This window comes from Lethenteron reissneri, chromosome 3 (genome assembly GCF_015708825.2).
Source record: "Lethenteron reissneri isolate LAM-NWPU_2019-01 chromosome 3, ASM1570882v1, whole genome shotgun sequence".
Lineage (NCBI taxonomy): Eukaryota > Metazoa > Chordata > Hyperoartia > Petromyzontiformes > Petromyzontidae > Lethenteron > Lethenteron reissneri.
Window position 1 is genome coordinate 1,032,186 of NC_083781.1, and position 11,367 is coordinate 1,043,552.

The 11,367-nt window shown below is 50.1% G+C and overlaps 1 protein-coding gene across 4 annotated transcripts in view; it reads left to right on the plus strand.

The window, feature by feature from the left end:
* SUZ12 (SUZ12 polycomb repressive complex 2 subunit) overlaps positions 1-5,754 on the plus strand; it is a 52,133-nt gene extending 46,379 nt beyond the window's left edge. For all 4 annotated transcript variants that reach the window (XM_061555157.1, XM_061555177.1, XM_061555166.1 and 1 more), the window contains one exon: positions 2,342-5,754. In XM_061555157.1, coding sequence (XP_061411141.1) covers positions 2,342-2,518 — 177 coding nt within the window. In that variant the 3' untranslated portion in view covers positions 2,519-5,754. The remainder of the gene's footprint in view (positions 1-2,341) is intronic.
* The last annotated feature ends 5,613 nt before the right edge of the window (positions 5,755-11,367 follow it).

Below are 11,367 nucleotides of genomic sequence, written 5' to 3' on the forward strand. Positions count from 1 at the left end.
GGATCTCCAGGTGAGGTACATCACTTGACGACAACCAGGAGTTTGCGGCGCAGCGAGGGCTCGCCAAGCCTTCGCCGACGCACCGTGGGGCCCACCGGTGCTGTGCGTACATAGCCACAAAGCGGCGGTATAGGGAGAGAGGTCTGCAGGAAGAAATGTCCCCGAGTGCTTCCCAGGCAGGGATCGAGGGCGCTCGGGATGGTGCGGTTCGCCCCGTGCGGTCGCAGCCGGGGCTTGCTCCGAATTGCGTTTACAAACACGATGGGGGGGGGGTCGGTCTTCCTTTTGTGCCCCGGGTGAATGCGGAGACGCGCTCAAGGCCTGAGGCCCTGATGTGCACAGCAGCCACACGAGGGAAGGTGTGGCCGGCTCCTGCTCTCACCAGGCCACCCTTTTATTTATCGCAACCACTGCAACAGCTGCTTCCGTCAGGCCGAGTTAACCTCGGATTGGTGCACTCGGCACCAAATCACCTCCCCCATAGTTACACGAGAAGCAGGGAAAATGAATTGGTAACTGGGTAATCTGGGTGCCAAATCTTGCACTCATTGCTTCGTTAAGGAGCCGCTTATTGCTACATCAGGGAAATGTTGTTCGTCTGTCCCAAGGACACTTTACACGCATTTACAAACATTTCAAAATGCATAAAAAGTTGCCACGAAACTTACCACACCCCCGCCTGTTATGTTCTGGGCTAGTAGAGGGACAATGTTTTGCGCTAGAGTAACACTGAAAACATTAATTCGATTAAATATAATAACGGTTTGCTGTGTCACAGATTGGTTGGCGCGCGCGAGCCAGCTATAAAACTCGCAAACGTTTTTTCTTCTCCGCAGTCGAATCCTGCAGCTAAATGTGAGGCTCCGTTAGTGACCTGGCCTGCCAGCTGGTGAGCCTTCTCTAGTTGCCTCTGGTGCAGCTTGTCTTACCTCATTAGTGCATTGCGGCTTGGGGTTTCAAATTGCACCTGATATGAGAATTAAACAGCACTGGGTAAAGGGGCGGCCGTAAGACAAACGCCAGCGGTCGTTCTCTGCCCTCAGGACTCTGCTCTTGAAGATAAAGTTAATAATTGAGTGCATTTGGTATTGGTGCCTTTCGTACAACAGAAGGCTATCACGAAGGTGCTGTGTTTCACACGTGAGTATAGTCTGCCTGGGAGGGGATGATGATGCTGCTGTGCGTGATTTTTATCGAGTCGAGTAATTTTTCACATTTGACGAATTTAGATCGCGACGCTGGCACACGTGCCCTACTGTTTATCTAATGACATCACGGGGTTGTTAACGTCCACTGCCGAGTGGACAACCGTAGCATTCACGGCTAACATTCGTTTGGCGAGAGAGAGAGTAATCGGCGAGTCATGCGGCAGCGCCCTCGCTGGCCTTGTGTGGTTCCCGTAGACCTCCGCTGAACGTAGTGGACAGTCGTCGACAATGCGCGTGACCTTGCTTGTACGGTGCCATGGCTGCTGTGTTGTGGGTTGTCACGAAGACCCCAACAGGGCAGGTTGGTCTGCACAGAGACCTTGCCCTGTGTCCGGAAGCTTGTTCAGCAGGGCCCACTGATGGCGTGGCAGGTTGAAGCTAGGTGGGTGGACTGTGGGATCCGCGATGAGGAACCGGTTTGGCGCTAACGTTGCCCTGTTGACGTGTTTGTAGACTTTTGTATGTACGTTTTCTTTCGCACCATATGTAGCAAACCGTGCTAATCAGAGGTGCTGCACCTGTTGATATTCTCACCAAGAGGGCCCTGGCAGAGGCTGCCACCACTGCCACACGACGCGTGTATCCATTTTAAAGCGTCAAGTTCGGACGCGTATCAGCTGGGTTTCGTGCATCTCTCGTCAATCATGCTGCTGCTACCTGCATTGGCAGTGGTGCACAAGCACAAATAAGCCAAAAAAATATATCAATACATTTGTCAATAGCACTGTGTGGCCTTCAAAAGGAAAAGTATATAATCGGTGATGTTTCTGGCGACGGCCGTTCTACATTGCACATTAAGCGAGGCCATCGATATCCAGTCACACGCTTCGGGGAGATGTGTGGTGAATTTCTGAAAGATTTTGTCGATCGTGTCCGCGCACACAAACGTTCATCTGAAGCTGGAAGCGCCGGTGCAGGGCAGCGCCGGCCTGTTGCGAGCGCTTAACTGGGCGACGGTCCCAGGGGCCCTATCGCTGCTGCTCGGGTCCCAGTCTTCACTGCTGCTTGACGATGCTTTAAACATAATCGCTCGGGTTCCGAAATTCACAAAGGGCTTTTCCCCCCTCCTTCCCTACCCCCACCTCCACCCCACCACCTCCCGACAATGAACCACTCTTCCCCCTGCCACCAAGGGCTCGTCGGTTGCCGGGGAGACGGTATCCACGGAAACGGAGAAGAGCAGCCCCTCTCCGGCGCCGCCGCCTCCGTCGCCGTCGGAGGGCAGCGGCTGCCCCTCGCCCGACGCCGACCCCTGCACCGCTGCGTCGCCCGAAGGCAGCGGAGACTCGGTGGGGCCGGAACGCAGCTAGTGCCGCCGAGGCACACGGCAACGACGATGTCGCCGGTGACGGGGCCGTGTTGAGGGTGGGGGCTGGGGGGGGGGGCGGCAACCGCAGGCACTGGACCACCGAGACACGGGGGAGGGGGTGTGCGACGACGGACGCGGAGCCGACACCCCGGCCGTGACCCCTGAGAGGAGAGTGGTCAAAACCGGATTGTATCGGTCCTCGTGGATTTCTGGGATGTGGTGGGGGGGAGATGGGGGACGGATGTTCCTTTTTTATCGTTGTGTTTTAATGCGAGTTATTGTTTTTGTTGTCACCTTTCAACAGAGAGTAAAATATAGGAGGAAAACAGGAGAGGTGTAAAACTGCCCCACGTTTTCCCTTGGGTCTGCTTGAGACGAGCGTTGTTCACTCAAGGAGGTGGCGGGCTAAGGCAAATTCAGGGCAACTGTGGCCCACAATAGTTGACGCGTAATTTTATGTTCCAAACAATTCAGTGGCCCAGATCTGGACAAATCGGATCAGTGTTTCCGCCTGTGGGTGAGACCGGGATGGCAGGTGGAGTTCACATTACTACCCAAGGTTGTGTGCTCTGTAGACCAACAATTTTTCATTGAACGTGCTATTAAACAAACTCTTGTTTTCATTGACTGTTCATTGACTATATAATTTTAAGGCAGTTGCGCAAAGTAAATATGTTGCTCGTGATAACTCTTGGCAACAGTTGCCCTAAAGCTGTCCTAGTGTGTCATGGCCTTAATGTTTATGAGTTGAAGGTGGGAGGGGGGGGGTGGTCACGATGACACGGGCGGGTTTGCGATGGTGCTCTCTTTATCTCTCTCAGTGCTGTGTTCTCGGAGGAAATTAAATGGCGAGTGCAGAATGAGCGATGCTAATCGGCGTCGCTTCTCGTCCGATGACACGGTGTGATCTCCCTGATTGGCCACATTGAGACGTCGTGCTCCCAAGAGGTCCACGAGCGTGACAACTGGGAGGGGGTCGCCCTCCGTAATGCCTCACCGCTCCACCCTAACTTTGTTTTTGCCAATCAAGGGACGTTTTACATCCTTTCAAAATTGTGTCACGGTGAAATGAATTGGCTAAGGCTACCGTGAGCGCAGACTTCGAATTCCGTGCTGCAGCCTTCGAATTCCCGTGCTGCAGCCTTCGAATTCCGTGCTGCACCTTTGTCGCCGCGGCAACGTGTCCCGGGGGGGGGGGGGGGGGTCTGAGGCTCGCACCGCCCGATGCCGTTGTACCTGGAGACCAACGCTGTGTGGCATTCCCAAGTGGAAGTGCCTTGGTCATGTCGCACTGCTTAAACACAAATTCAAAGGTAGGGTGGTGAAGTTGTGTGGGGTATTGCATCTTAATTCTCCTACGTGGCCACATCGATTTAGCCCTGGGGGGGGTCGCTCCGTGTCGATGACCGTTACAGCGCCTCGTCTGCCTGTCGGACGCTTAAGAGGCGGGGGGGGCGCCCTCGACTTCAATGAAATCAGTTTTTTTTAAAGTGCGAGTCACATGCTGCTGTTGAAAAACAAAAACAAAGCCTTTCCCAATAATTTATTCACGCTCACGTGTGCTCCACACTGGCTTGTTACTTGAAAACCTGAAATTCCCGCGCGTCATGGTGGGGTTGGGAGGCTGCGCGCTCGTCGCCCCAACTCTTGGGCGCAGCTCCCACCGGCCGTGCGTTCGCCATAGCCGACGATTGGTGCTGTGTGTCCCGGCAAAACCGCTCCACTGAAGCTGCTCGCCTTCGGCTGAGCGGACGTATGAAGGCCCGATGTGTTGTTCGGTGTCCCTCCACGGCTGCTTTTGAAGAAGTGTAAAAAACAGATAACCGATCGGTGCTGCATCGTTATTTGCCTGCGTTGTGCGCATTTCCGCACGTAGTATCCGCGAGCCTGGAGACGGCATTTTCCGTCTCCGGGCTTTCGGTGGAAATCGGCTGATGTTGAAATCTGCGCGTGGAGACGCGGGCACTGTCGGGGGTTGCGAGTCAACGGATCGAGCGTTCTTCCCGCACGACAGCACGCTCGGGCCTGCAGCTCCATTCCTTTGCAGCGGATTGCCTATATAAAGTACCTTAGCAGGAGATAAAAGTACTTTATAAAACACGTATTGCTTTTGGTTTAACAATTTTTTTTTTTTGCTTCGCCGTGGAACTGCCGGCGTAATTTTATTTGCAGTGTGTAAAACCACCACCTCGATCTAGATAGCCATAGTCAAAAGTGGTGAGTGAACTGAAGCACCGGTTTATGAATCGATCGGTACCAAAGTACTCTTAAGATAGGTGTGCGTGGGTGCAAGATAATCCTCGGACAAGTGCACACTCTGGGAGGGTAGGGCAGATGGGGGGGGGGGGGGGGGGAATGCATTTTAGCAGCATTTTAAGAAGCAGCTCGTCAACGATGCCCACGCGAGAACATCACCCCGCGGGGTCTTTACGGTGGGAGCTTTGTCCATGCCAACTTGAACTGTGCTACAAAACGTTGGATGACGTACGGGGGGCTCCGACACCCCGCGTGGAGGATCTGGTGTGGCGTTGAGCTCCGGGATGCGAGCAAAACTCTTTTACATTTAGGTGTGGTTGTTTCTGGGACTTAAAAAAAAAACTAAAGTATAAATTGATGATGCAAGTGGACCACACTGTGGAGGAGTGTTGGCAGCACATTTCGTAATGTACTTGCGGTGGGATGATTTCACTGTGGTGCTATTCGTGATCTACAGTACGTTCCGTGTTAGTCGTCGTCGTCGTGTGCGCGGTTGCATGTGCGTGCGCGCGCCCCCGTGCGTCACCTCGGCCGCTCCGCCGTGTGGCGCCTTCTCTCGCCCGCCTCCGCCGGCGTGCGTGTGCCCGCCCAAGTCGTCCATTGAACCGGGACCGTCGATAATGCCCTCTTGCCCAGAAGCCAAATTGAGATTTGCTGCCATCGCCATAACACTAACCGATCAGTATCACGATTCTGAACGATTGCTGCACGGGTCGCAGTCGTTATCGATGTCTCGTTCGGCAAATTTGGGATTCTGCGGCCTGCGCATGACGGAGGGCCGCTCGGTCCCCCCGCTGGGCCGTGGCGCCACGCTATCGCATGAGAGCGGACGTGGGCGACGAGGCCGAGGTGAGCGTGTTGGGCCGCCCGCTCGCCCGTCCCTGCGCTGCGGCTGTCACAATAACGAATCATAGGCAGCCTTCAATAACGTACCGACGCGCGTGTGTTTTGTTATCGAGTGGTGGTGATGGGCGGTGGGTGGGGTGGGGGGTGGTGGGGTTTGTGGGGAGGGGTGGGGGTGGGCTTCGTGTGGGGGGTGCAGGTGACAGGTGTGGATAGGTTTTTTTAATTGTGTAAAGACAAAACAAATCTGTTGAGGTTGTGATTTGTGTTTTGCCACTGTACCGTTTGTGTGACGGGCGGCGGCTCCGTTTGGGTGCTCTCTGCCGAGTGAGGACGTCGAGGGGCACGAGCCTCTCTCGTGCCTCGGCCGGCTCGCTGACGGAGTCGGCGAGGGTCGCGTTTGCCCGCGGGTGTCCTTCGTGCGGCGCCGCAGCACGACTGGTGATCTCTCCCGCTCGGAGGTGGCTTCCCTTGGCTGGAATAAATTTCACTGCATGTAAAATAGGTTTGCAGTGCTGTACAGTGTGTACTTTAGAGCTTTATACTCGTGAATTACGGTCATCACTTTTTTCACAAACTTTTGGATTATGGTAAAGACTGCCCTGTATCTTGTATGGTTTGGCTATTTTTTTTGTTTCCTCTGGTGCAAGTTTGCTCAGTCTTTAATTTTCTTTAATTGATTCAAGGTCGATGTATGTGAACACATTTTTACTTGAATGTCGAGAGACTTTGAGGAACATTTCACACCTGCGAGCATAGCTCCATTCTGTTGGGAAGGCGCACCCATTTCTGGTTTTGCGGCTCACCGGCAAACGCTGCAGGTTACGGATAAATGGAGTCGGTGCACGGCAGCTCGTGGGGGCGACGCTCGTGCGAGTGTTGCGCTGGAAACAAACGTGGAGCGGCCTGCGAAGGCTGGGCAGGCTTCCTCTCACCCAGGGAACGGGAGCTGAGCCGCAGAGTTTTGATGCATATTAGGACATCGAATGAGCAGGTGAATATGCAATATTAGAAATATTGTAAATGCTTGAAGATAAATCCACAGGAAGAGTAATACCAACACTACTCAGAGATTTCTTGAAATAGAATTTATATATTTTCAAAAAGAAAGTCTGCTCTAGACATACTTTTTTTGCATTGGAAACAAAACATGCACACTTTGTTTTAGCAATCGGTGGCCAAAATTTCACGTTAATTTTTTTTATTTCCTTCGTATGCCGTGGCACAATTGGCTCCGCCAATCAGTTGAGATGCAAGCGTTCGTTTGGTTTCACCGCGCGCACGCACGCAGCGTTATGCATTTCTTTCCTCCAAACGCGGCCGTCTATTTGGTGGGAGGGTTTTGTACGCGCGTGTATTTTTAAGTTGGGGTGGGGTGGACTTCTATTTAAGGCGTTAGTGACGACTCTGGTGACCTTTGTTCAGTCGAAAGAAGCTTTGGAAATTTTTCATCATTGAGACAACTTGGCCGGCTTTCGACTTTGATAACAACAACAAATTCTCCCCAGAGGTCTTTTCACTCTTTTGTAGTCTCTTGCTTACAACTTATGAGTTATGAATTAAATGTATTCCTTCTTGTAATAAAGTTGTTTCCCAGTTTACCCAATGTAAAACCTTTTATGTAAGTTAAATTCATTTATTAATAAGAAAAATATAAAAAAACTTACAAAAAAATTACTAACAAATTGTAAAAAAAAAAGTCTCCCATGTAAAAAGTCTCTTTGTTTGTCACGTTTGTATTTGTATGGCCCTTATTTTTAATCAATGTTTAAAATTGTTCCAAAGTCAGCTGCAACTTTTGTTTAAACAGCTCAGAAAAAAACTTTCAAAGCAGCCTTTTGCTGTTTCCAGAGGTGATTTACTGTATTCTATTTAAATGTGACGAACTGTTTTGGTACAGTTTCATATCTGCTGTCTGCAAATTGTCTTCAGTTTTTTTTTGTGTAAAAAAAAATCAACAGTAATAAATTTGAGTGCTTTTTTGTACACACAGATTCCGCTTTTCATTTCAGTCACGGGATGAAACGTTTATAAGAGGTTTTTTTGGGTTAGCTCGCTTAAATATAAATGTGTCGTTAAACCTGCCACCACCCGACATAGCCAACTAGAAAGGCTTGTCACGTACCGAACCTGACGAGTTCAGCAGCACACCGGTCTGTTGAAGAGCTAATCCACAACATCTACAATCACACCGGTGTTCTGTACTAGTAACGAATTGGCATGTTCTGTTTACGTGACAAACCTTACTAATTGGCTATGTCGGGTGGTGGGTTTTTATGACATTTAAATATTTACGCGATCTAATCTAAAAACCTCTCGTGGATGATATTGGTTGCGGAGGCCTACTACGTGTTAGACTGATGAAACCGTTGTTTACACTGCCCCATGCTTTCGTTCCAAGTTTTCTGCTGCGACATTTGTGTTGGTGGTAAATTCGCAGCGCGAGGATTTTGCCGTCTGTGCTATGAGCAATAGGGGGAGGGGGGCTGTTATAAGCGGAATTAATGAAAAGTGGTTGGGTTCAGAAACCGTGGGTCGGCCTGGAGCAATCTCACACCTACCACAGGTTGTTCGTTCCGCCCTCGCCGACACGCTCCGACCTCATCACCTACAAACACCATCCTGTGCCGGGCACCCAGAAAACTGCTGCTGCATCGAATTAATGTTTGATATTTGCAGCTGGGTGAGGCTTTTAACTCCCCCCTCGCTGTGGGAAAGAGGGAGGCGGGGAGAAGCCCCGGTGGTCCACACCACAAAACCCATCCACCATCGCAACTGTGTTGTAATTTTCTGGGCTAGATTGAAAACTCATTTCTTTTAGAACTGCTTTGTATTTAGTTTGTTCTTCCCTCCCCGCGGCACCGCCGATTAGCACAGTTGGCAACATACGGTGCAAAAGAAGTTCAACATACAGTACATTCATACACCATGACCCGGGTTGCGTAGAAGCGCTGCAAGGGGCTCCTGATGTTGTGGCCGCTCCAAATGAGTGGCCGGGGGCCTGTGTGCTGGGCAACCACTACAGAAGAAGCTCTGGGGGAGCCAGGGCCACCGGCCCAAGCTGCGTGGCAGAGAGCCATAGGTGTCTCAGGTTTGAGGTACCCAAGGCTGGATTGTGGACCGCCTCAGGCCGCGTGCGGTGCGTGGCCCAAGACTTACAAAGGAAGTTGAATGCCAGGGCCCTCAGTGCAAGCTGACCACGAGACCCCTCGGTGCTTAAAGCGTGAGTTGACCACTAGGGCCCCCAGGCCCCTTGGTGCATACATCGAGCGTAACACCTGGGGGCCCCTTGGTACATACAGTGCATGCTTACAACGAGAGCCTCTCGGAGAGTACAGTGCTTCTGTACAACTGAGCCACTGTTGGCACGCTACAATATGCTGTTACGTGATGCAATATTCACCAACAAGTCAGTTCATTCTGCATAACAGGACAGTTTGAAGGTCATCATTATGGCAAGCCGTTCGTTATTTGACTCGCAGTAACTAGCTATCCTTTATTCTAGCTAGCTGCCCACATGATTCAGCTTGTTAACAGAAATTAGTTGGCTAGCTGCCATTTTTGCCAGCTAGCTGCCCTTGCAACCAAATACGCTGCACTAAAAAGCCAGAACGAGGGCCCGACGTTGAGAGCTTAGCCGTTGACAAATCAATTATTAAAAATACACCGTGGGTTTGTGAAACATTAAAAATATTTTTTCATACACTAACGCATATGTAGTGACATCGCGGATGTCACTGTGTAATGCCGGCCCTAGAGGGGCTCGGTGAGTGCTGACTGGCAGTGCTGGATGGCACCACACTGCGTGCAGGGCCGACCCCTACAGGATAGGGTGTGAGAGTGCCAGCCATGGAAACGGGGTTACTAAGGGCCATGGCACTCTGGTTGACCCCGAAGGACACGTGACCGGTAAAGTCTACACAGGGCCCCCAGGTGGGGGCTAGGGGTGGTCACGTGTCAGGGTGGAGAACCTGCTAGAGGATTCTAGAGGGTGGTCGTGGCTCAGGGTGGAGCCAGCCACGCCACCGAGGATATAAGCCGGGTCCCCGAGAGGGACTGGCTGTTGTTGTTCATCCTGAAGAATCTACATTCTACGTCCTACAAGAGTCACCAACACTTGGACCTGGACCTAGGCCAGAGTCCGGTCCGTCGTAGCTAATTCCCGTGTAGCGTAGTTAGCCTGGTGGTCCACCACCATAAGTTAATATGTTGGTTTAATAAATGTGTTGCTTCCAAGAAGTGCGTCTGCGACTCAGTTGAACTCACTACACATATATGAGACCCAATCCATACTTATAGATTAAGGAAAACTCCATTCATTTTTTCCAGAGAGCATCTGTTTTTAGATCCACGCAAGTAGATAATCCTAACGTAGACATGCAAATTGTCGACAGCTCTTACAAGGTATTTTTCCCCTCCCCATTGATGGGGTGTGGCCTATGTGCATAGTCTCCAAGTCATTTCACTGATTTATCAGGAACCTTTGTTTCAAGCAACACAATTCTATCTGTGCCAGGCAGGAAAAGCCACAGACGGATGCCTGTTTTCTTGCTTGGTACGCCACAGTAAATATATTCAGAGACTTTTTTCATCTTTTCTAAAACAGCAGCCTTTTTAAAGGCTATTTCAACAATCCCTCTTAAGGGCTATTTTCTAACAGCCTTTTGAAAGGTTAGGGTTATTTTATTTTACGTGCTTTTCTATTTTTTCTTTTGTCTACTCAAAGCTGCCTTTAGGTACAAGTAGACTATAAAATACTACCACTTGATTGTATTTTCCAACAACAGTATTTGGAGGGTGTTGTCATTATTAATATATATTAATTCAAAAATTATTAAATAAATATTTAGATATGCTATAAATATATTCATATAAATAGCATACTAGTTGACTTAAAGCTTTTGGTTCAAAAAATTTATTTAAAAAAAAACTGACGTTTCGATCGCAACACAAGCGATCGTCATCAGGTGGGAAAAAGAGGGGGAAACCACTAAAGGCAACGCTGTTTTTAAAGGTTTAAAATGGGCGTAGCCCAGGTGTCCTGGTATCAGAACGAAGTGGGCGGGGCACAAGTGCCCTGCAGCCTGCGCAAAGAATAGCATACTAGTTCTGAAATATGGACCACAAACGTTGGAAAGCCAAAAAAGAAAAGGAGGCAAGAGAGGCAGTTTTGCTTCAAAGTGTTCCACTCATTGCAACTTCTTTCAAAAACCCTCTGATAGTAATAATGATGACAGCAGAACTTGCCAGCTGTGAGAAAGTTGAGTGTTTTAGTAATGTTGTCACTCCCCCAGAGCCATCCTTTGAAGGCGAACCCTCAACAGCTAATGGTATACAAGAACCATCATTTCCACTTCAGGAGCAGTTCGGCAGTTCACAATAATAAAATCAGCAACCAAAGCGCTTCCAGTGACATTGTTAAGTCAGTGCTTATTGAAAGAGTCCCCTTCCAAAACCACAGTGAAAAATACCCAGCTTCAGTCCGAGATCGAGCACTTGGTGGAAAGACTAGAAGTTTCAACATTGAACTTCTGAACTGTATATTGCCAAATGGGCAGGTTTATAGACAGTGGCTACTGTAGTCACGTTGTGTGCACTGTTTTGCATGCGACTGTTCTCCAGCAAGCTCGGGTGGCTTTAGGCAGGGGTTTAGTGTCTGGAAGCACTCTGAAAGAATAGGGGAACACGAAAAGAGTGCAGAACACAGATCACGCATGCTTGCCTTGCACCAGCAGACAAAGGGCAGTGCTA